The sequence below is a fragment of the Oryza sativa genome, chromosome 3 (genome assembly GCF_034140825.1).
Source record: "Oryza sativa Japonica Group chromosome 3, ASM3414082v1".
Taxonomy (NCBI): Eukaryota; Viridiplantae; Streptophyta; class Magnoliopsida; order Poales; family Poaceae; genus Oryza; species Oryza sativa.
This window is the reverse complement of record NC_089037.1, coordinates 26,710,258-26,734,056: the sequence shown is the minus strand read 5'-3', so window position 1 is coordinate 26,734,056 and position 23,799 is coordinate 26,710,258. Positions and strand designations below refer to the sequence as shown.

General features: G+C 45.3%; 4 protein-coding genes and 1 long non-coding RNA gene across 8 annotated transcripts; 3 read left to right on the top strand and 2 right to left on the bottom strand.

Annotated features, from left to right (window-relative positions):
* Positions 1 to 371: 371 nt before the first annotated feature.
* Positions 372 to 1,098, top strand: LOC107278279 (auxin-responsive protein SAUR71). Its single transcript, XM_015774662.3, has one exon. The coding sequence runs from the start codon at positions 443 to 445 to the stop codon at positions 797 to 799; it is 357 nt and encodes a 118-aa protein (XP_015630148.1). The 5' UTR covers positions 372 to 442; the 3' UTR covers positions 800 to 1,098.
* A 2,440-nt stretch (positions 1,099 to 3,538) lies between these two features.
* LOC136355877 (uncharacterized) lies at positions 3,539 to 4,589 on the bottom strand. The gene is made up of 2 exons (XR_010740416.1): positions 4,049 to 4,589; positions 3,539 to 3,937 (listed from the first exon to the last, which is right to left on the bottom strand). It is a non-coding gene; the product is annotated as an uncharacterized lncRNA (long non-coding RNA).
* Positions 4,590 to 8,842: 4,253 nt separating this feature from the next.
* LOC4333629 (membralin-like protein At1g60995) lies at positions 8,843 to 16,342 on the top strand. The gene is made up of 14 exons (XM_015776452.3): positions 8,843 to 9,262; positions 10,359 to 10,421; positions 10,623 to 11,045; positions 11,485 to 11,566; positions 11,699 to 11,760; positions 11,955 to 12,049; positions 13,456 to 13,535; positions 13,647 to 13,730; positions 13,958 to 14,074; positions 14,188 to 14,273; positions 14,382 to 14,488; positions 14,786 to 14,877; positions 14,973 to 15,049; positions 15,394 to 16,342. The coding sequence occupies exons 1-14, from the start codon at positions 9,098 to 9,100 to the stop codon at positions 15,853 to 15,855; spliced, it is 1,995 nt and encodes a 664-aa protein (XP_015631938.1). The 5' UTR covers positions 8,843 to 9,097; the 3' UTR covers positions 15,856 to 16,342.
* Positions 16,343 to 17,755: 1,413 nt separating this feature from the next.
* LOC4333628 (uncharacterized protein At4g15545) lies at positions 17,756 to 20,801 on the top strand. 4 transcript variants are annotated; one of them, XM_026023610.2, is made up of 10 exons: positions 17,756 to 18,183; positions 18,278 to 18,346; positions 19,155 to 19,208; positions 19,344 to 19,410; positions 19,500 to 19,574; positions 19,677 to 19,934; positions 20,015 to 20,060; positions 20,145 to 20,223; positions 20,314 to 20,436; positions 20,538 to 20,801. In XM_026023610.2, the coding sequence occupies exons 1-9, from the start codon at positions 17,914 to 17,916 to the stop codon at positions 20,404 to 20,406; spliced, it is 1,011 nt and encodes a 336-aa protein (XP_025879395.1). In that variant the 5' UTR covers positions 17,756 to 17,913; the 3' UTR covers positions 20,407 to 20,436; positions 20,538 to 20,801. The 4 variants fall into 4 exon arrangements, 3 of the variants coding, with proteins under 3 accessions (XP_025879395.1, XP_015629367.1, XP_066165110.1); XM_015773881.3 differs by having other exon boundaries at positions 19,671 to 19,934; XM_066309013.1 differs by having other exon boundaries at positions 19,671 to 19,934; positions 20,530 to 20,801.
* Positions 20,802 to 20,923: 122 nt separating this feature from the next.
* LOC4333627 (LOB domain-containing protein 4) lies at positions 20,924 to 23,575 on the bottom strand. Its single transcript, XM_015774114.3, has 2 exons — positions 23,094 to 23,575; positions 20,924 to 21,692 (listed from the first exon to the last, which is right to left on the bottom strand). Exons 1-2 carry the CDS (start codon positions 23,352 to 23,354, stop codon positions 21,309 to 21,311), a joined length of 645 nt encoding a protein of 214 aa, XP_015629600.1. The 5' UTR covers positions 23,355 to 23,575; the 3' UTR covers positions 20,924 to 21,308.
* Positions 23,576 to 23,799: the final 224 nt, after the last annotated feature.

Here is a 23,799-nt window from a genome sequence, read left to right as displayed (position 1 = left end):
GGCTCCTAGCTAGTAGTGGAGCGGCACGCTGTCATTATTGCTCATTTTGTGGCATGCGGTCGTGCACGAATCACTAAAAAATATCGTAAAGAGAAGAAGGCACGGAAATTTCTCGCGACTGAGGCGATACAAAGAAAAGGAAACGAAATCGAGGAGAAAAAAAAAAGAAAGAAAGGAAGAGGGAAAAAAAAAAGCAGTGGCGGATCGTACCGGTCCACGTACCACCAGTCCCCACATGTACCCTCCCACCCACACGGCCACACCCACTCCTCTCGCCACCGACCACCCACTGCCAGGTGGGACCCACCTGCCACCTCATCAAACCAACCGGCACAATATAAATAGGCGACCCAACCACTCGATCGATCTCTCCTGGAGAAATTCCACGCAGCAGCTGAGCTCTCGATCTCGCCACAGAGCCAGGTGTGCGTCTCCGGGATCGATGAGGCAGCTCATCCGGCGGCTCTCCCGCGTCGGCGACTCCTCCGCCGCCGCCGCCTCGTCGTCGTCGCCGGGGAAGCGGCGGGGCGCAGGGACGAAGAAGAAGGCGGCGGCGGCGGGGGTGCCGCCGGAGGGGCACGTGCCGGTGGACGTCGGGGAGGAAGGGGAGGAGGCGACGGAGCGGTTCCTCGTGCGGGCCGAGCTGCTGGGGCGGCCGGCGCTGGCCGAGCTGCTGGGCCGCGCCGCGCAGGAGTACGGCTACGACCACCGCGGCCCGCTCCGCATCCCCTGCTCCCCCGCCGCCTTCCGCCGCGCGCTCGCCGGCGCCGGGGATGGAGACCACGACGACGACGGCTAGACATTAAGACAAAGCAAAAAAACGGTGTTGGGTTGATTTACTACTACGTGCGAGAGAGAGGCTTCTGAGCTCAGCATTAGACAAGCTAGCAAATGACACTGCATGAGCCGCTGCCTTCTCTGTGTGTGCATACCGCTTGGAAGTTGGAAGAGACGAAGATTATTAATACTAGTACTAGTAGTTTTCTTTTTCTCTCTGTAATGTAGCTGAATCAGCTGGTTGCTAGGCCCTAGCTAGCTATAGATGGCTGTATTATACCACCATATAGTATGTTGGAAGAGTATTACTGTGTATTTCTACTTTGTTTAGTATGCTCTTGGCTAGGCACCGGTAGTTTCAGTTTCCCAACGACACATTTTTCAATCATCAATTGATCATGAGCAGTCCAATTCACATAAATCTACGGATTTGCTAAAAAACTTCTGTAGGTTTTTTTTTCTCCTAAAACTTTCAGATTTGTGAATATCGGAACACCTCGAGATTTATGTATGTTCGCTAGAAAGAAATTTTCACATACATGTTACATGTAAGATCCTAGTATTAGCTGACCAAACTATAGTTGAATGTAAGTTTTATATAAGTTATATTGTAATTATAGTGTAGTTACAATGCAGACACAACATAATTATAATACAGTTACAATATTACACTTCAATTATACTATAGTCACATCTAAAAGTTTTTTACTTAAACAAACTTGCGGTGGTTTTTTTAAATATAATGTCAAAAAAATATCTCTCAAAATGATCTGAAAAACTTGATCTACACTTGCGTGCTTAATTCGATTGGTACTTGGTTTCTTTACTTTTTCCTGGTGGATAATTTGCATTCAGGCACTAGTTACAGTAGCGGCAGTAGTTTCCAAAAGTGACTCATCGAGTGGTGAAAGGTAAACAAGGCTTGCATCCAAACGAAGGAGAGAGCCAATTCGTCTTCGGCCTGGACGTCGTACGCGCGCTGCCGTTCGTTAGCGTGGCTCTCGCCACTTTGCTTTCATTCACTGCTTGTGACCGTCGTTAGTGCAAGCAGAGATCAAGTAATAGCCACGGGTTGTTAGCTATAGCTAGCTAGCTAGGCTATATATATGAGTGTAATTGTGGATTTAATTAATTTGTGGGTAACTTTTGGTCCGTAGCTTTCAACCGAACTATTTTTTATCAGGTTTTGCCTTTTCTGATCTTGTTGGCTAATAATGTGTGTTAAATTATTACTCCGCAGTGTCGGATCATGGATCCAATGTGTGCTCCATTCTTTTCTGGAGAAAGATGACATAGCACCATCGTCGAGCATTATTGTCTCATGGGTACGTGCAACCGCTTGTTTGACCCTAACCTCTAAATCCTAAAAGTCTCTGATAAAAATAGATGAGTAAATTGTACGTGGACGGTCCTTAAACTTGTAGGGGTGTGTCATCTAGGTCCATAAACTCTCAAAATCATATCGAAGTCACAGAATTTGTCATAATGTGTCATATAGGTCCCAAATCGCCACAACCCCTTCTGGATCCTACGTGGCGTTGATGTGGCATGCCACATAAAATGACATGGCATCATTTTGACTGACAAATGGGTCCCATTTAAAATAAAATTTCTTTTTATTTTTTTCTTCTCTTTTTTTCCCTTTCTTCTCCTTTCTCTGTGACCCGAGCAGCAAAGAAAAGACAAAAATAAGAATGAAGAGAAAACGGAGAAAAAGAAAAAGAAAAGAAGAAAAAAAAGAAAAGGACACGTCACGTCCATGTGGCATGCCACATCAGCGCCACGTAGGATCCTAGAGGGGATGTGTCGATTTAGGACCTAGATGATACACTTTGACAAGTTATGGAGCCTAGATATCCATTTTAAGAGTTTATGGACCTATATGACATAACCCTATAAGTTTAAGGACCACCAATACACTTTACTCAAAATAGATTATAGTGCCAAGATATCTCTGATAAAATATATTACAGATGGTAAAAACGTCTCCTGACCCAAAGATGGCATATCCCATCGAATTAGATTATGCAGAAATACAGATATCATGTGAAACTTCCGCCGTGAAAACGGGCAATCCCTACCTAAACCTGAAGCCCTGAAACATGATCATATATATAAGACGGAGACCCCTCATCCTCATCAGCACACAACATCTACAGTAATAAGTTGTTAATTCATGGTTGACTTACTGTCGTCCTTGGCTCTCGCATGTTGGCAACTTGGCATGTTGCTACTATATCCCACAAAGCCACAATACCCTCCACAAGCTAGTAGTTAGCGTTACATAGAATGCGCAAATGTGCAATGCAGAAAGCAGGGCAAAGCTAGTAGGCTACTATCCCGTCCAAAAATAAGTTTTTTCTTTCACCATCCCATACATACCAATAGCATACCTCTATTTTATTAAATCTCTAATACAATTATTCTTTATTTTATCCACTCTCAATATAATTATTTTTTACTTTCACAAAGTCCGATACAATAGTTGCTCTAAGAATAATTTATTTGGGACAAATAAAATGAGCTAGGGGTGTCTAGATCGAGAAGTGTAAAGTTTTGGCGGGTTACTTCGAATATTATATAGGGTGTTTTATAGGGTGTTCAGGCATTAATAAAAAAACTAATTACAGAATCTGTCAGTAAACCGCGAGACGAATTTATTAAACCTAATTAATCCATCATTAGCAAATGTTTAGTGTAGCACTACATTGTCAAATCATGGAGCAATTAGGCTTAAAAGATTCGTCTCGCAAATTAATCGCAATCTGTGTAATTAGTTATTTTTTAGCCTATATTTAATACTTCATACATGTGTTCAAACGTTCGATGTGACGAGGTGAAAAGTTTTAGGGTGAGATCTAAACAGGGCCTAGAGATAAATTTGTTAGGCCTCTTACAGTGCGGTGAGCTGGCTCGTGCCTTACCTGCGCCACGGAGGATTTCGCTTAGGTGGAGCCAGGAATGGCGACCAAGCTTGGCCCCTCGCCCCCAAACATAGTGACGCGGTACCACGCTTTGACGAGTCCATGCGCGGCCAGGAAAACCGGCGTCGCCTGCGCTGTGGGCTTCGGTTCTTCGACGCAGCGTGTCCTCGCGCCGTAGACGCTCGGAGAAATCCCGGATTCGCCCTCCAAAAATCCACCCGGCGCCGACGTTCTTGCTGCTGCCGGCATCGTCGTCGTCGTCATTGGCCACGACTCAATCAAAACAAAACAAAATCCCAAACAAGATACCAATTTCATTCAGTCCCAAAGATCAAATCCCAACTCACCTAGACAAGAAATTTCTCCTTCTCCGAGAAACAATCCGAACTAGTATATGCACACAAAGATGAAAGTTGAGAAAAGAAGCGGAAATTTCTCCTTGTCCAAGAAATTTCGCACCTGCACCTGCACTTGCATCTGCACGCGCACCTCCTCCGCGCCGCCGGCGCTGCCGGCCCGGCCCACCCGCTCCTCCTCCTAGCGGCGGTGGCGGCGACAGCCGCGCTCGCCGCGGCGGCCGGTGCCGTGCGGCTCCTCCACAGGCGCCTGTGGCTCCGCCGACGCCGAGCCGCTGCAGCTGCGACGCGGTGAAGCGGCATCAGCACGGCGGGCAAGCGGCGGACTCCGGTGACGCGGCGGGTGAGCGGCATCAGCCATGAAGATGCGAGGGGCGAGGTCGTGCCGCCTGGGACGCCTCCCGCCGTCGCCGCGCCAGCCACTCCCGCCGAGGACGCCTCCCGCCGCCACGCCAGCCACCGCCGCCGGGGACGGTCCCGCCGCCATGAGGGGTTGGAGAGAGCGAAGCGGTCGAGGCGTCCGTTGCGTGCTGGGTTGGAGAGTGGGGTATGTGAGGAATAAATTTTGCTCCGCTACCGTGTCCAAAAGCCTGGGGTCACGCCAACTGTGAACTTCGTTTCCTTCATAAGTGTCTCCATCCAATTAAGCCACACATATATGAATGCTTGTACTGTGGGGTGGGTGTCTTTAGGCCAACTTTTTGAGCTAGGGGTATGGGCCCCATAGCTTGCAATATGAGAGGCCTCAGATGAACAACGGAGGAAGTAGTTGCCAGTAGTACACCTGAAGAATGCAGTGGTAGGCTAACTAGCTGTTGTTGACAACTGAGAAGTCACCCAGGCGAGATCTATCAACGTGCCCAGCGCGCAAGACGGGTCGGAGATCGACAAGCGCGCCATCGTATCATTTTCGTGTTCTCGACGGTACGAGGCAGGGGAGCGTCGTACTCGTATGCAGCACTGTCACCGATGAAACGACGGTGTGTCGAGTGTGTGCGCTCAGCAGCGCGTTATCTTTGCCTGCACGGCTGCACCAGTGCACCGCCGACCGATTGGGTCCGCGACGTCCGTGGGAAGCGAGCGTATGTACACGTGCGTGCCACGGCTGCGCGTCGAACAAATCCGGGGAAGGAAAACAGACCGATCGGTCGCCGGAGGAGAGGTGGGGCAGGTATTAAACGTGCTCTTGTGGGCCGGGACCGGGAGGGACGAAGCCGAATTTTATATGCAAATTAATGGAATAATAAGTTATAAGTTAGTCCCTAAATCGAAATAGTAGATATAATGTGTCTTTCAACTTCTAAACTAGTGTAAAATTTGTTCTAAGACTGCATCGATAACTGTTTTAGCTGACGTGACGTTTACGCGACATATAAAAAAGGGACCCACATATCAATGAGTACTAAGTTAAAAAATTAAAAAAATATAGTGGGCCTCACTTTAAGGTGGAGGCGAATACGCCCTGCGGCCCCTAAGGCACCACCGACACAACAGCGAGGGCGGGGTGAGGCCGAGCAGGACGTGGGGTAGGAGAGATGGTTGGGTGGAGGAAGAAGGAGGCACTACTACACGATAGATTTTTTTTGGACACCGCCTCCTTTTGTTTCCATGCGGTCCGTAAGTGGAACCGTACGAAAAAATAGGGGGGCCGGCGGCGGGTTGTTGCTCGCACAGGAAAATGTATTTTTCTGTGCGGGCGTCTTAAGAGGATCGCACGGGAATTTCCCGTGCGAGCAACAACCCGTCGCCGGTCGACTTAAAAGGACTGCATGAGAAAATCGATTTTCACGTGCGTGCTTTTCAAGTGGATCGCACAGAAAAAAACTTAACTCATTTCCTTTCCACTCACTTCAAAATTTTCACATTATCTCTCTTCTTTTTTCCTTTTTATTCTCCCTCAACCACTCCTCTCTCTCTCTACCTTATCTTCTCAACCATTCCCCTAGCTCCTCCTTCCCCTCCCCTCCTCCGTCAACAGCGGCGGCGGCCCCGGCGGTGGCGGCTGCTCCCCCTCCCCTCCTCCCCGTGAGGGAGTAGCGGCTCGGCGGGAGAAGGCTGCGGCGGCGGCTCCGTCGGCGAGGCGCGGCGGCTGCTGGCGAAGGGGTGTGGCGGCTGCTGGCGGAGGCGACGCAGTGGCTGCGGCGGGCGCGGGACGGGCGGCGGACAGCGCGGCGGCCGCGGCAGCGCGTTGCTCGGCGAAGGAGCGGCAAGCAGCGAGCGGCGCGCGAGGCGACGGCCAGGCGAGGCGGCAGCCTACGCAACTGGCGGCGGTGGGCGGGCTCGCGACGGCAACGGCGATAAGTTTCTCCTCCGCTCGTTGACGAGTTTCTGTAGTAGTTTCACGAGTTTCGCCGTAGAGCTCGGGGGAGGCGGGCAGGCTCAACGGCTCGCAGCGGCGGCCGGATGCGGGCAGTCGACGATGTTCGCGTTTTTTTTATTTTTGGGTTTTTTTTTTGCGTGCGGGAGATATAAATTGACCGTACGGGATAATCGATTATCCAGTGCGGTCCACTTAATCCGACCGTATGGAAAAATGTTTATCCTGTACGGTTGGGCTGCCCGCATATAAAAATATTCATTTTCCAGACGCGTGGGTCCAGACGGTTGGGGAGCAGTGGCGAAGAGGAGGGACGCGGCGGGTTGTACATCGCAGCCACTAGCGGGAGGGAGGAGGAGTTTGGCGGCAGCATCGACATGGTTGCCTTGTTGCTAGGTTCGACACGTGACAAACGACTTGGATGACGACATGCGAGGTGCACTGTCGAAGGCCAGCTCACTCTAGACACCAATCTGGATGTCACAAATTCACAATGGAGCTAGTTGGCATCGAGGTCGATGCTATTGCATGGAGCTCACGCCGCCTTCGACTGCTCAGGGATGCTACCGGAGCATGCCACCGTCTTCGCCTTGATTCAGGGCTATCGTCGTGTGGCCGTTTATTCCTCCCGAGCTACCAATAAGGGCGAGCAACCTCCTCGCTCTGCCCATCCACGGATCCACCCACTGCTGTGCCGCCGCCCAACGGGCCTACTTGCCACCAGCGCCCTGGCCAAACCAGGGCGTTGCGGCGCTCGGCCACGCCAGCCCACGGCGACCCCTTTCTGTGCTGCCTCTCCTCTGTCGCTTCCCGCCACCGCGCCGGCGTCTGTCCTGGGCACGTGAGCGAGAAAAAGGTACACTAAAAAATAATCCAAGAAGAATAGAAGGGAACGAGGAGAAGAAGCAAGAAAGAAAGAAGAGAAGAGAAAGGAAAAAAAAGGTGGGACCCATTGTATTTTTTTTTATTTTTTTAACCATATAATCACTGACATGTGGATCCTACCGACTTTTTATGATTGCAAGTGCCACATCAACAACATGTGAGATGATAACCCCAATCAAACTAGCCACATAGATATCACCTTAGCAGAAATCGTCATTCAAACCATCTTGGAATCAAGTTTACATTGTGGAGTTGAAAGACACGTTATATCTTTTTTTTTTGAGAAATGAATTTAAAACTTCACGTCAAATTGAAAAATAACTTATTTCCAATGCAAATAGTAGTGCCTAATACCGTTTAATGTTTGGGTCTAACACGTCTATGGCTCACTCACCGCACGTAAAATGAAGTAGTGTTTAGCGCGTGATTAATTAAGTTTTAGCTATTTTTTTAAAAAATAGATTAATATAATTTTTAAGCAACTTTTCTATAGAAATTTTTTAAAAAAACTGTATATTTTAGCAGTTTAAAAAGCATGCGCGCCGAAAATAAGAAAGTGCTGGAAACTCCCACCGAACACAGCCTATATCCAACACGGGGAAAGAGGCCCACTTTGATCTGTTTCCGGAAGGAAACCAGCCCACCACCTCGTATCCTTCGAGATAAAAAGCTCTCTTTTGTTTTCTTTTCCTAAATGTTGCAATTCTCTTTTCCTGATAGCGCTTCAAGCATTGCTACTGAACTTAAGAAAGAAGATTAATTAATCTTATCACCAATTATCAGGTTGCATCCACCAGCAAAAAACACTTCTAAAATTCATGCCGAGCTGTTCACCACCAGCTTTTCAGGTCCGGCTAGCGTTATCCCAAATTATGATGATCTCGTTTGGTATAATTATGCTTGAACATTTAAGTGGTTGCTAAACTTAACTTTTTTAAGAGAAATTTTACGATTCTTGATGAGGTATTATGATACATCAAAAATTTAATGTAAAATTTAGTACCTAATAGTATCTAGGTATTAAGAGATACTAAATTTACAATAAAAAAAAGATACCATAGCTCCTTGAGGATGTAAAACTGCTCCTTTTTTAAACTTATGTTGTACATAATTGAAATTGACAATATACAATGTATAAGGGTATTTGCACTAACCACATCTCTTATCTGTAAAACAAACCAACCGTTTATTTTAATGGTAAATTTTAAAATATAAGCATCACACAACATAAAACGATAGTTATTTTTTGCTCCGATAGTTCGACGCGATCACCCTATGTGCTTCCTACGCGAAAATCAATTTGTCCACGGCGGTAAAAATTGGTGGCCAAGCCAGCAAAAAAAGTGGACGTCTGGACCGTCCGATCTCCTCCGAAAATAACGCGAGACCATCCGATCACACAAAAAAGAAGAAAATCTCGCTCGTGTGGCGGCCTAATCCCAGCGGCCAACCGCTCGCAGAGCCAGGGCCAACCAACGTGCCGGCGCCAGAGGAAAAAAAGGAAAAAAAAAATTCCTGCGGGCGCGGGCCCCACCCACCTCTTGGCCCATTCCCCAAGAAAGAATCCTCGCAGAGATAATCGCAGGCTCGCAGTGCTCGTGCGACGACAGAGAGGCGAGGAACAGAGAGAGGGGGGAAAGCGAAACGTACAAATTCAAAATCACTCCCCAATTTCCCCCGAATAATTCCACCGTCGCCTAAAGCCAGTTTCATCGGGAACGCCTCGAATTTTCCGATCCCTAGGCGGGCGGGCGGGGGAGGTGGAGTGCCCGCGGCGCGGCGCGGCGGTGGTTAGGGTTTGGGGCTCGTCGGCGTCGGCGAGGGCGGAGGGGGGGGGGATGGATCCGGAGCAGACGTTCCTGCGGGTGCACGCGCGGCTGTCCGGGATGCTGTCGCAGCTGCTCACGCCGCGGATCCGCCTCGCGCTCGAGTACCTCTACCTCGCCGGCGCCGTCGCGCTCTTCTGCCTGCTCGTCGTCATGCACACCAACTTCGTGCAGCAGGTGAGCATCCCGCCCCTCCTCGCCCTTCTTCGTCTTCTGCCCGTGCTTGTACTGCGCGCGTTCGTGCTAGCCTGGGTGTTGCGAATTTTGTGCGAACTGCCCTGGCCTGGGTTCGCCAATGTTGTCAATTCGACGCCCTGGTAAAAAATTGAGCAAGCCTGAGGCTAGTATCAAAGTTACCTGTGTGCGCACTGCGCAGTAGTTGCTGGATTTCTCTAGTTTGGCTACTGAATAGGAAACACTTATAATTTTAGCAACTTTTTAAGTTGTAATGTAACAGTAATTTCGATTAGTGATCCCCTGACCATCCTGGCTTCTGGCTTAGTCCTGCAGAGGTACTTACAATACCGCATTGTTTCAGATTTGGTGTATGCTAGTTTTTTGTTCTTCTCTGCAACTGCTTGTTCTGGAATAGTCCCACGCTACTGTAAAACTATGATATGCCAGCTATTCCTCTATTCATTGCTCCCCCAGAAACAGCATGCCAAATTTGCATTTGGTTTGCCTAATATGAAATCTTTAAGATGATTTTTTTTTCTTCGAATGTGTATGAATATGCTTATGGTTTCTGTTATAGTGTGAACATATCGAGATGAAAAAGCATGAGGGTATTGCTACGTAAGCTAACTTTGTAGTAGTGATCCCCTCCTATTCTGGTAAATACTACTGCACTTCAAATGAACGAGATTATATACTCTCTAGGAATGTGTTAGTGTTAACGTAGATTGCATCCAGTTTGACGTGTTTGTTGATCCTTATGCAATTGATTTAGTACCACGTGGAAACTAGAACAAAATAGAAGTTTGATAAACCATTCCGTTCCATGTCTTAAGTATACTGCGTTGTGCACACATCATAACTTACTTGTAAGTGCATGCAACTACAACCCTTAAATCTCCTAAAAAGTATCATTCATATATATTTACATGCTGAAAGCTATCTCCTGTTCAACTTAGAAACACAATATCCTGGATTTGAAATAAAGAAAAATGCCAAACCTTTTTATCTGGTTGTTTCTTTTTCCTTTACCTTGTTCCATAATAGTCTAGTGTGCATATGTAGCCTCACAACTTTGAGTTACCTTTTTCATGTGAAGCCTGGCTGTTCAAGCGAGTTTTCTGGGATTGAATTTGGTGAAGCGCAACTTGTCCAAATCAAGGTACACATTGCTGCTTGTCACTATTTTGCATTTCTTGCTGTTAGACTCTTTGCTATTCTGTGAAGTGTGTCGAGCATTTTCTCCTTTTTGCACTTGGGACTCAAGTGTGATAATATTCCTTATGTTTTTTCCCTTGCTTGCAATACTAGCTCATGTTTCCTATTGGTATGACTTGTTTGTTCCCTGCCTTTAAATTTGTAGATAATCAGTGGTGGACTATGGGTCAGCAAAGGTGCATCCTACATTATGGATCTTCAGAACCTGGGGCGTTCAGCTGAGAAAATTCTAGAGGTTAATGGTGATAGGTTCAATATTTTGGCATCTAAGTTTTGGTCAACTTGGGTTGGTCCTGGAGCTAGAAGGAGCAAAATTATGTTCAGAACTTGGAAGGGAGACAAGGAATTTGAACCACAACCAGAGAATGCAGCTGACACAGCTATTACCGCAACCACTTCAGGAGTATCGGATTCGAAGACAACTGTGGAGGGTTCTGCATACCATCCATTATCCGCAAAAGAATCATTTAAAGCAGCAGTTATGTATTTATTCAGAAAGTGGTACTTTCGTGTTGTCTCGTTCTGGAGGAATATAAAACAACTTTCAGATAATACTTTTCAATTAATGGTAAGAAGTTGATTGTTATCATTTCAGCATTCATGTTCCCTTTATGTTACTCTGGTATTACAAAAGATTCTTGTATAGTTGGACCTGGGAGAATCATTTATGCGGGTAATGGAGTAGTAGTTAGTCCATGTGGTTGCTTGGCGCATGTCACCTTGATATCTAACTTGCTGTGTGAGGAACACTTGGAGAATTGTGGACTAGTAGTATTGATTTGTCAACATATGTCTTACTCATATAAATGATATTCATCAAGTTTTGGATTAAGGAATGTTTGAATGCCATGCAGTGAAATAACATTTATTTTGATCAAGTTACTCTTTCATGATTCGTGTGATGCTGATTTTTGTGCTTTTTATTATCTGTATCACTTAATTAGTTAAACAAAGTAACATGCACTCATTTACCGAGGGTTATTTTTTCTTGATTATTTTAACAACAGTTCAGATCAAACTGGAATGACTTCCTCCATACCATCAAGGGTATTCAATTACCAAGCGTGGATCATCTTGTTTCAACAATAGGTATGTTGTCTGGCAGTAAACTGGTCATATGATCTAGTGGTGCCTATATGACTTTTCTTATCTTTGCCCTTTGCTGTCAACTCACAAGGGTCTCATTTTCTCTAACTTCTCGTGGTATGTTGTTTATTACAGTACAGTGGTTTGAGAGACGAAGCAAAGCATTTGAACCTACCTATTTATATGGTGTGGAGAAGGTAAGGTTCATTTTGGCATATTGTTATCACCTATTCAACTTAATTATGTTTGTTCTAGTATGTTGTTAAGTTGCTTGATTACTTCTTTATGAACTCCCTAGCAAAGTAAGAATCAACTTTTGCCAGAAATGACTGGAGAATTCAACTATCACTCACTTCAAGAACTCTCTTATATGTTGCCTTCTTTCCTGCAGGGATATTTCTTGCTTTCAGAAGGGGCCAAAGTTCGTCATGGTGTTCGGACTATAAATATCACAATTTCTGCTCGAAATCCTTGCTTTGGAAATAGGTCATTATCGAGTACTTGCTCCTCATAATGGGCATATCACACTAGATGTGTCTCCAAAAGTTTCCACTTGACATCTTTCTACTTCATGCTACTTAGATTAGATTCTAACTTTTATGTCCTGATTCTGCCCAAAAGTTCATGTTTGTGTAATTCATTGCTCTGGCAAGTCTACTTGTTTGATGCCATTCAAAGTTCATGAGTTCCTTTAAATGCATTGGAAGCTGTCATTCCACCATATGCCATCGAACCAAATTTTTTTGCCCTCTTTTGCCATCCACGTCGCTCTTCCGTTAGCTAGCAACAATCACAGCTAGGAACATTATCATTTTCTTGTGATAATGGTGAAATTACTCTTTGCGCATAGATTCAGAGAGTTCCTCCCAAATTGGATGCGAAAGCTGGGGCCTCAACATCACTGCTCCCTTCACCTAGTGAGGCTAGGTTATGATGGCGTGAACCGCATGGTGGATTGGCAGCTCACTTCCCACCTCTGTTGAACTGGCAGCTTAGCAAGGCCATTCTATGTGTGGTATGGCTAGATACCAGTGCTTGCTTTGTTTTGTTATGTCTAAAGAGAGGAGAGAGAGAGAGAGAGTTTGTTGGGGGGGGGGGAGGGGGGTTGCCAGGAGGAGCACGGGCACCGTATGTACGCCTGCTGCAGACTGGGGTTCATTTCCGTGCCCATGAAGAAAAAAAATGGATTCAGATTGCTGCATACCACACATGCTTGCATCTGCTGTGATGCCATGACAGATGGTATGGTGGTGCTGTCCTCGCCTTCCATGCCTGGTTGTGTGCTGTGGGGCAATGAGATCGAGAAAGCATGTGCAACCGGGGGAGCAGTTGCATGGGAGGTAGGCGCAGTGAAGTGGCGTGAAAGAATGGAAGAGGAAGGAGACAAGTTGAAGAAGATATGGAGGGCCCAATGGTCATCTTACCGCCCATGTAACAGTTTGCTAACATTAGGATGATGAGAATGGCAAAAAAAAAAAAGGCAAGAGAAGTTTAGGCATTGGTGAATGGAACAATAATTTCGACATGGCATATTAGGAAACAAACTCATAAACTTTGGATGGCGTGTAAGGACTTTGGATGGCATGCAAGGAATTTTCTCATTTTGTTTATTGATCTTTGTTTTATATTGCTCTTGTACCCAAATAGTTGGAACATTTACTGAGTTTCAAAGAGCTGCATAAAAATTCTAGCGTTACAAATATGGAATATCTAATTGCTACTTAAAAATCTGTCATTTATATTGAGAACTTAAACAAGATTTTGCATTCGTTCTGTCTTCTTTCATTTTGCTTCTGTAGTGGGTATCTGCAGAATGTGATAATGCTCCACTGTTCTTTCATGCCCACCGCTATGTTCTTATGCTATCCAATCTCTCTTTTTTAACCTTTCAGGTGGCAACAGCTTTTAATAAACAGCATTGTTGGCTATGACACTATACTTACAAACAGCTTAGTGAACTCCCCTGGTCATGGTATGCTTCTGATGTGATTTTGCTTTTGGTACTTTTAACTATCAGGATGTTCTATGCAACTGTCGCAAACTTAGTTAGCTCACATATTTTGTACTTTGGTTTGATATGCAGGCTATTTATACAACTTTCAAACAAAGGAGCTTTATGATCTCAGTTACGGACATGAACCACCAGCAGGTCCAACAAGATTTGGAGGTTTGTATAGTGCTGATTTTACAAAATTTGCCATCCCAAATATGTTCACCTGAATGACTGCACTTTTATAATGTGTTCAGCTATTAGTGGTTTTAATGCTTTATAAATTTGTACCAGATGATTCCAACAGCTTACATGCCACCTGATAATTCTATTTTGTTGCCTTTCATATCTTATTTTCATTTCTGCGTATTTAAATCTTATCTATTGCAACTTTTGTGGTGCAGATTATTTTGTGACGAAATGTGGTGTACTTTTAATGTCACTCTTTGTTTTTTTCACAACCACCATGTCTGTTTCATTTACCCTGAGAGAGACGCAATCCCGCATGCTTAGGTTCACAGGTTTGTGCTTATTGCTTTACGTTGTTTCTTGGCCTGCTAGATGCTCAACTTGTTATTATGATATTATCTTATGGTAATAAATAATATTTTGTTTTCTTCATTGAAAATTTCAGTGCAGCTTCAACATCATGCACGCCACCAACTCCCCACATTTCAACTGATATTTGTCCATGTTATCGAATCATTGGTTTTTGTTCCGGTATGATATTTTTTTTCCTTAATGAGCTGAAAATTTTGTGGCTGTTTAGATGTATCTACTCAACAGATTTCTCATATCTTACTAATTTCTTTGTTGTGATCATTGCAGATAATGATTGGGATCCTCTTTTTTCTATTTGAGTTCTATGATGATCAGTTGCTTGCATTTCTAGTTTTGACTCTTGTATGGTTGTGTGAGCTATTTACGATGATCAGGTACTGTTTCCATATACATATTGCTGGAATGCTTTACTATTTCGAGGAAATACTATTTTAATCATGTGAGATTTCTGTGCTGTGAAGCGTCTGTCCTACTAACTTATTCATGTGAAATTATGAGGAAACAAACAGGGTTTAGTCATATGAGAGAGCAATTAGATTAGAATAGTAGGCACTTGAGCATAATATAGGTGCATTTAACATTTGCAACTTTCAAGCATGCATTATCAGAATTGTTGTCATGCATAGCAAATTCGGTCTGTCTGAATTTACTGAATTTTGTGTCCTTTGCAGTGTGAGGACATCTATATCAATGCAGTTCTTCCCGCGCTTTTTCTTGCTGTATTTCTTGGTTTTCCACATTTACTTCTTCTCGTACACATATGGTATGACTACATATGTCTTTTTGGTGACCTATATTGGCAAGAAACTACTGGAATATCCTATCGATATATGACTTGCATATTTCTGTATTTATCAGGCTTCTCCTACCTGGCCTTTTCTGCCACCGCGGCGTTCATGCAACATCTAATTTTATATTTTTGGAACCGCTTCGAGGTATGCTAATATGCATTTTTACCTGTGTATTTCCTGTTCTTTATTTTGGACTTATCAGTCATTACTGCTTGTTTATTGCTTTGGCCTGCAATTTTTTTTTATATTTTCCCCTTTGATATTAGGCCATTTCTAATTTCTGAACACTGCTTAGGATTTAGTGCTAGCCTTGCTTTCATCTTCATTTATTAAACTGGAATGATCACCTGAACTTGGTCAATTCACTGAGGAAATAGATTAGGGTTCACGCAAGTAGGGGACAAATTGTATATTTAATGCATGTTTAACAGCAAAACAAAAAAAAAGTCCATGTCCCCATTGTATTTACTTGGCTTGTGTTGCTTTAGGTGCCAGCCCTTCAGAGATTCATTAGAAGCCGAGCTCACCTTCACCAACAAACGGGTGTTCAGATCACATCCTCAACCATCTATACATCAACATTACATATAGCAAGGGTAAATATGAGGGACCCTGGCGCAATGAATGAGGGCCTTGGTGCTGCTCGTGAAGCAGATGCCCTGCTGGTTCCGGATGAGCCTAACAGGAACCAACAAGAGGGTCAACCAATTGAAAATGCAGAGTTAGTGGCCAACAATCCTCTGCACTATCAAGATCAAAACCCTCAGCAACCTGGCAATGCTCCGGCAGGCTCTGGCTCCTTGAATCCATTTGGTTCCCTTTTATTGTGGTTGCTAGGAGGCGGAGCTTCTGATGGCATAGTATCTTTCTTCTCTATGTTTAGAGATGTCCGTGATCATGGTCAAGATTACACTGATCCACCTCGAAATGAAAATGGTCAGGTAACATAGAAAATATAGGAAGGAAAACAGAAGGGAATTGCAGACGAAGAACACTGGTGGAGGGCGGTTGGGCGAAAGTTGCCTATGTTATTAAGCAAGCTGATATGTTGCCCGCTCCACCATCAAAGGATAATGACGAATATGCATTGCAGACTTGTGTCGGCTGAACATACCGCGTTAAGCTGCAGAATCTGTTAATTTCTTTTCTTTTTCGTTGTTGAGTAAGGTTGCTGAATTGTACCTACTCATGACATGTGTACATTCCCTACCGTCTGAATGGGCAAGCCCGGCCTATTCTTGTACAGAAATGTTCTTCAGCTCATCTCATTTTGCTTTTTCTGTTGAAATCTTTTGTACCCTATATAGGTTGGAACTGCAACATGCAGTATTGCAGGCTTGCGCTGCGCTCCTGTGTGTTCTACAAAAGAATTGTGTAGCTTGTCAATGCAATTTTGTGCTGACAAATTATATTCGATTTGGATTTGTTACAAGACAATTTACCGATGGCTCTGTGATTTTGTTCTCTTTCGTCGAATGTTGTCACGGGAAATTGTTTCGATGTGTAAGGCGTGCTTTGGCTGCATTTGGTACCGAACTGAACCGAATGGCCCATAAATCCCATGTACGTTTTGGAAGCATGCAACAGGAGGGATTTGCATCCTTTCACTTGAAAATAGCAGGTGAATCTGAATCAAAATCAGAACGTTCCTGTGTACTCCCTCCATCCCTGAACCTGGTTTTTATATTTTTTTTAAGGATGGAGGGAGTTAAATTAGGTTTTTATATGTTGGGAGAAGAGAAATTCTTAAAAATCCTATACATTTATGGTTTTTTCCTATACTATCTTAAAAGCGGAGTTGTTTTTTTTCCATCCCCTTATGCTAACATGCTCAGTGCATTAGTACATAATCACCGTCACTTCTTAAATATATGGGCCTGGTCCATTGAAGTTAATTTGATCTATTTCTAATTATATGTGTAGTATCTGTTATAGGCCGTTTCCCCCGTTCCTAACTTTCCATCACATAAAAATTTTTCTACACATATAAACTTCCAACTTTTTTCAGGAACTAAACACATCCATAGTGTACGTAGTAAGGGTGTGTTTAGTTCATGTCAAAATTGAAAGTTTGGTTGAAATTGGAACGATGTGATGGAAAAGTTGGAAGTTTATGGGGCTGTTTGGTTCACATACTAACGTTGCCTAGGTTCACCATACTTCTCTTAGCTAAACTTGCCAAAGGTGAGGCCTTCAAAATCTAAGCCACACTCTAGCCAACAAAATAAAACCATGCTACACTTTTCAGAGTCAGTTACATGTGAGACCTAGATTACAAAAGAGGAATCTTGCCACACTTATGGGAGCCAACCAAACACTCACCTAACATGGTCAAACTTGCCTAACCTCAAGTGTGGCAACTTATGACCATCAACCAAACAGCCCCTATGTGTGTAGGAAAGTTTTGATGTGATGAAAAAGTTGGAAGTTTGAAAAAAAGTTTGGAACTAAACTCAGCCTAAGTACTCCTTAGGAGCGAAGAAAAAACGTTTCCAATTTTGCTCCAAGCAAGGCCAAGTTTTTCTTCAAACTTTCAACTTTTCCATCGTATTAAAACTTTCCTACACACATGAATTTTCAACTTTTCCATCACATCATTCTAATTTTATCCAAACTTCTAATTTTGGTGTGAACTAAACACACCCAAGTACTACTATTTTAGAGGGGGTTTGCTTGGAAACAAGGCGGGTCGTTTCAAACAATTGCTACTTTGGGCGCGCGCCCACTCAACAACAGAAACGAGGCCAACGCGGCCGCCCTCTCCCCCAAAAACAATTTCAAACCTCGCTTCGGCCGCCGAGCCGCTCTGCACTGTCCCCCCCAACCCCATCCGCCTCTCCCTCTCCCCCCATTTCAAATCCGAAAATCTCCAAGCGCTCCGCGGCGTCGCGTGGTCCCTTCTCCGCGCTCTCCTCTCCTCTCCCCTCCCCTTCTTCCGAAGGCGGCGAAACCCAAGCAGAGAGCGGGCGAGATCTCGCGCGGGCGCGGCGGCGGCGGCGGCGGCGGCGATGCCACTGGCGGAGGGGGAGTTCGCGCTGCCGGACGAGGTCCTGGCGGTGATGCCGCGGGACCCGTACGAGCAGCTGGATCTTGCGCGGCGCATCACGGCGCTGGCCGTGGCAGGGCGGGTGACCGGGCTGGAGCGGGAGGCGGCGCGGCTGAGGGAGTCCGCCGCGGACAAGGACCGCGAGAACGGGGAGCTGCGGGAGCGCGTCGCGCTGCTCGACCGCGCCCTGCAGGAGACCAACTCCAGGCTCCGCGCCGCGCTCGAGGATAACGTCGGTGGCGCCACCGCGGCTCTCTTGTGTTAATGTTTTTTTATTTCCCCTCGATTTGTTGATTTGATTTCGGTGTCTGCTTTTGTGGATGCAGATTAAGCTGAGCAAGGAGCGGGACTCGTTGGCGCAGACGTCCAAGAAGCTGGCGCGGGACCTGCAGAAGGTGATTTATTTGATCTTCTTCATTGTTCGAATGCTTGCTTGTAGATGTCTGTCGGTGTATTATTAGATGGTCCACCTTTGACTAGACGCCTCTAATTGAACTATCTATGAAGATTAAGGGTGTGTTTGAGGAGAAGGGGATTGAGGAGATTGGGTAGATACGCAAAACGAGGTGAGCCATTAGCTCGTGATTAATTGAGTATTAACTATTTTAAATTTAAAAAATGGATTAATATGATTTTTTAAAGCAACTTTCCTATAGAAATTTTTTGCAAAAAACACACCGTTTAATAGCTTGGGAAGCGTGCGTGCAGAAAACGAGATGCTTTCTCCCTCAATGTCCTCCAAACGAATGCTGCCTAATTTTAGGAGAAGCAGGGGAAAGTGCGCTTTTATGCTGCAAATTGGAGTGAGTTAGGGAGTAAGTATGGAGTTCGTTAGATGTTTAATGCCATTTATAACGATAGCGAAGAAGGGTCATTTTGCTGATTGCAGCCAATGTAAAGGCAAGTAAAGATTGTCCATCAGCTGGTTATTTTTCTTCTGAAATGAATACTGCCCGTCCAATCCCACATCCATGTTGATCCCTGGATAGTTGATCACAAAAATAGTGGTAATCCCACTGTGGGATGCAAGAACTCCTTTAGGACTGAAAAAAATGAGGCGCTGTTCTTCTTTTCACTTTCTTTTGAGCTGTTTAAGCAATGAGTAAGATGTTTGTTCAGCTTATCAGTCTGTCTTTTCTAATATCTAACCTCTACAACACTCTGAATTCTGTTTTTTTCTTTCCTTTGCTTTGCTTCTATCAGCTGGAGTCCTTCAAGAGGCATCTGATGCAGTCACTACGTGATGATAGTCCATCGGTGAGTTCATCTACTCATCCAATGGATCCCATAATGGACTATGAGCAATTATTGGTCCATTTTTATTATTTCTTCTCTAGCTTGTAGTAATGTTTGTTCTTTGCGCTTGATTCTCTGCTGAATCCTCCCAAGCAGCCACAAGAAACGGTTGACATTACCACATGTGATCAGTCAATATCATCAAAAGCATCATCTTGTGGAGGTTTTGCCCTATTCGAATGCCCTTCATATATTTGTCATAGAAAATGTCCGGCACCAATCTCTCACTAATATTTTCATTGAACATTGCAGATGGAGATTCTATCACCCACACTACAACAAATCTACTGAGCACCTCTCTGGATGTTGGAAGCACAGTCCAAGAAGGTATTATTAGCTTTTCGCTCATTGTTTGTTTTGATTTTGTTGAATTATTCTGGCAACATAAGTTTCCATGCACTGAATTTTCTCTAATTCTCTTAGGTACAGTGTCAAAGCCTCCAATACAGAAGTATGCCCTCTCATCACACATCACCCCCCGCCTTACTCCAGAAGCTACACCAAAAATTATGTCAACTTCTGCTTCTCCGAGAAGAATGTCTACAACAGCAACACCAAAATTGATGTCTGGAACTACTTCACCATCAAAAACTCGAATTGAAGGATACATGTCCATGACACCATGGTACCCCTCAAGCAAGCAATCGTCAGCAGCTAACTCACCTCCAAGGGGACGTCCCAACCCAGGTTTCATTTATCCTGAACCCTGAAGGTATATGTTTTCTGAAGCTATTGTATGGAATGTAATATAATGCTTGGGTTTTCAGGTCGCACTCCTCGTATTGATGGAAAAGAATTTTTCCGTCAGGCCAGGTCTGTTGATATCTTGCGCTTCAAATTTTAAATCGAAACCAAGATAGATGTATTATCATTGATAGAACTCTATTATAATTCCAGGAGCCGCCTATCATACGAACAATTTGGAGCATTCTTAGCCAACATCAAGGAACTCAATGCTCATAAGCAATCAAGAGAGGTACCACACTTGCATCTGTTGGCTAGTTTATGAGACATGATTACATTATGTCATTACATGATTACAATAGCATATTTACATCTGAACCAGGATACTCTCAAGAAGGCTGAAGAGATCTTTGGTCCAGACAACAAAGATCTTTACCTCTCTTTCCAAGGCTTGCTGAACCGAAGCTTACCATAGAGCATATGCTTCACATTGGTCCCGCTTCTGGTAAGGTTTCTTACAAAAATAAAGTGTTTCACCATCCATGATTCATATGCTGAGAAATTTTTATCATGACAAATTATGCTAACTTCTTGTAAGAACTGCAGATAATGTGAAGTTATTCGATTGGATTAACTTATTGCATCTAAAGGTGTGGCGTCCAATATGCAGCTGCAATTTTTGGGTCATATGAACCTGCATTAGGTTATGAAGTGATGGGGTCTGTCCGACATCAGGGTGTCTGTTTTATTTATGTATTTGTAAAAAATGGGTAGCAATTCATTGCCCATAGTATCCATGGGAGCCAGCCTTGTAAAATTGCAGATACAATCGTGAAAGTATTTAAGCCTCATGGCAACCTTAAGTTGCAATATTAGTCTGATATCTACTTAATCAAACTAAAGCATTTTACATCTCTGCTAATGGGTCACATGTCATAAAACAAGCCCAGAATCAAAGAACATTTGTACAAACATAGATAGCACCATCTGCATTTCCCACAGCATAGTTCAGCTATTTCAACCAAGTAAATTGTCACGAGCAACAAAGTTTCTTGCAATGGATAACACAACTCAGTGAATGCACACCCAATGTCTGTAACAGTGTTCTACCTTCTCATAGAAGGACAGCCAAAAAAAAAGCCCCTGATATATCCCAGTAGAAGAAGGTTTAGGAGGAGGCCTCTCTGCCTATGTTCACCTCCCTCCCAGTGTCACGCTGCTACTGCGCACACATTGCCATATACTTTACTCGCTTGACTCTACTATGAACTACTACTATACCATACCATACCATACCATCTGTCACTTAACTCCAAAAACATCACCTGATCATCATCACAGCTACAATCAGCTAGTAGTACTACCTTGATCAAAGCCCTAGTAGGACCAGAAGCCGAAGTCCGGCTGGTCCACCACCATGTCCAGCTCCGGCGTGGGCTTGCAGAGCGGCTCCGGCTCCGCCGTCTTGGCCGGCGACGACATGGACGACGGCGAGCCGGTGGTGGTGGTGGTGCTCCCGCCTCCGCCTCCGCCGCCGCCGCCGCAGCCGCGCGCCCGGAGGCGGCGGCCGATGTAGTCGTTGCTCATCCTCAGCCTGACCATCTCCGCCTGCGCCAGCGCCAGCTGCGCCTGCAGCGCCTCCACCTGCTGCTGCAGCGACGAGATGGCGCCGACGCAGCCGTAGATCGGGTCCCTCACCCGCGCGTTCGCCTCGTACACCAGGCTGCTCACGGCGTCCCCCCTGTGCTGCACCGGTATCTCCTGCATTCCACCACAATCCCAAAGTTTCAGACATATGATTGTCATAGCAGCAGAGTTTCAGTCAAGTCACATCTGAATGATCTGGTTTTGTGCAGGCACCAGTACATGACAAGGTAGAAGAAACGTCCATTCCCACCTGACAATCGTGCAAGCACACACACAGTGAGCCAGTGACATTGTGACAAGGCTACTAGGAGGCTAGGGCCAAGGAGAAGAAATTGAGAAAAGATGGTGGCGATTTGGGGGTGTCTCTCTGGTTCCAAGAAAAGGGAATGGAAGGAAGGATTTTTAGGGACATTTTTGCATGTTTGGTGCAGCCGAAAGCTTTTTTTCTTTTTCTTTTTACGCAGCATGTGCGAGCCTTGTGTGAAGGTGACTGCCCAAGGCTGCTGAGACTGTGAGGACGAGGCCGTATACCACCACTGATGGGCTACTGTTTCAGGCGGCTCGACACATGGGGGAGGGTTCAGTTTGGAGATCACTATGCTGAGGTCTCTGTCGATTTAATTAGTACTACAACACACTGCAGTACTCGAACTTGCTCACAAAAAAAAAAGCAATCTTTTCTTTTTCTTTTCTTTGGCTAGGTGATCTTTAGCACATAAGAAATGCTTTGGGTTGCTGCATGGATGAGGACCCAGTGGGCAGTGAAAGTAGGATCTTTGCCATGTTTATTTTGATGCACATGCCCAGTACATGTGCCACTCACGGTGAAAACTGAAGAACAAGTGCAAAATTCTGAAAGTTCAATTCTGAACTTGGCATACCCAGGAAATGAATTTAGGCTGGCTGCTAGTAAACAGAAAATATAGTTGCCGAATTTGTCAAAATCTCGGTGTATTCAGAATCTACTATTACACCATCTAATACAGTATATCATTCTGAGATTATCAGGCCTTCGTTCAATTTTTTTTTCCTGAGAATTGCAGGCTACATGTTGGGAAAACACCGTAATCAAACGAAACCACTAAACCAATATTATCCCTAGTACTAGCATCGTCGTTATGGCCCGGGGAAACTTTCTTAACCATATATGTTAAAAATAAGCAATCCATTTCTGGCGAAACAAGATATCAATTTTGTGCACTACTACACATTTGACAAACTGTGGGCTAAACAATGGCAAGAAACATCACATCTTTCTAATGAATTGGCACGGAACTGAAAAGGAAAAAAAGATCCAAGAACTGGTAGTAACTCGACTGTGTCTGTGTGTGCATGAGCGCGATGATACAGAGAAAGAAGGCGGTACAGAGATTGTAGACGGAAACAGAGGGAATTGAGGGCTCGTGAGACGTGCGTACACACGACACGAGGAGGCAAGGCAAGGCATGTCATGGCATGGCAGCTAGGGAGAGAAGACGATAGATTGAGAGAAGAAGCAGCGATCGTGCGGTATACCTGGAGGAGCTTGCTGACATTGCTGGCGCCGAAGACCTTGTGGACGTTGGCGAACTTGTGCGGCTCGCCCGGCGGGAAGTAGGGCGCGAACACGCACCCCGCCGCGCACCGCCGCCGCAGCAGCTTGCACGCCGCGCATGGCGACGCCGCCGACCCCGACCCCGACCCCGCCGCCGCCGCCGCCAACGTCACCCCGCCCTGCCCCTGCTGCCTGCTCGCCGCCTTCGTCCCGCCGCCAACCGCCACCACCACGTCCCTCATCTCTCCCTCTCCCTCACCAAGAAACTCCTCTTCTCCCTCTTGCACTGCAACCGCAACAACTGCAACTGCACTGCAGCAATATGGGTGTTGCCAAATCGGGAGATGATGCGTAGCCCGCCTACTGCTATGGCTTTAGCTAGGACGGGGCAGGTTGGTTGGGGCGACGCTTTTTAGAGAGGAAGAGAGGAGCAGAAGCAGAGCAGAGCAGAGAGCAGTTGGAAGCAGCAGCAGCAGACAGCGAGATCGTGGCGCGGCCGGCCGCTGTACGCAGCGTACTGGAGTAACGATGCATGCATGCTCCTCTCCTCTCTCCCTTCTCGCTTCCATTCCATTTGATTTTTATGCACCGTCGTCTCGTTCTCCCCTCACCCTTTGACCGATCGATCATGTCCTGTTGTGCCACGAACAACACGGAGAAGACGGCACCAAAAAAAAAAAAAAGCAA

Excerpts from the sequence above, each read along its gene's own strand:
- LOC107278279 (XM_015774662.3), top strand. The coding sequence starts at position 443 with ATGAGGCAGCTCATCCGGCGGCTCTCCCGCGTCGGCGACTCCTCCGCC.
- LOC4333629 (XM_015776452.3), top strand. The coding sequence starts at position 9,098 with ATGGATCCGGAGCAGACGTTCCTGCGGGTGCACGCGCGGCTGTCCGGG. Across the intron at positions 11,567-11,698 it reads TCATCTTGTTTCAACAATAG|TACAGTGGTTTGAGAGACGA; the intron begins GTATGTTGTCTG and ends TGTTTATTACAG. Across the intron at positions 14,489-14,785 it reads GAGCTATTTACGATGATCAG|TGTGAGGACATCTATATCAA; the intron begins GTACTGTTTCCA and ends TGTCCTTTGCAG.
- LOC4333628 (XM_015773881.3), top strand. The coding sequence starts at position 17,914 with ATGCCACTGGCGGAGGGGGAGTTCGCGCTGCCGGACGAGGTCCTGGCG. Across the intron at positions 19,209-19,343 it reads TACGTGATGATAGTCCATCG|CCACAAGAAACGGTTGACAT; the intron begins GTGAGTTCATCT and ends CCTCCCAAGCAG. Across the intron at positions 19,411-19,499 it reads AAAAGCATCATCTTGTGGAG|ATGGAGATTCTATCACCCAC; the intron begins GTTTTGCCCTAT and ends TGAACATTGCAG.
- LOC4333627 (XM_015774114.3), bottom strand. The coding sequence starts at position 23,354 with ATGAGGGACGTGGTGGTGGCGGTTGGCGGCGGGACGAAGGCGGCGAGC. Across the intron at positions 21,693-23,093 it reads ATGTCAGCAAGCTCCTCCAG|GAGATACCGGTGCAGCACAG; the intron begins GTATACCGCACG and ends GGTGGAATGCAG.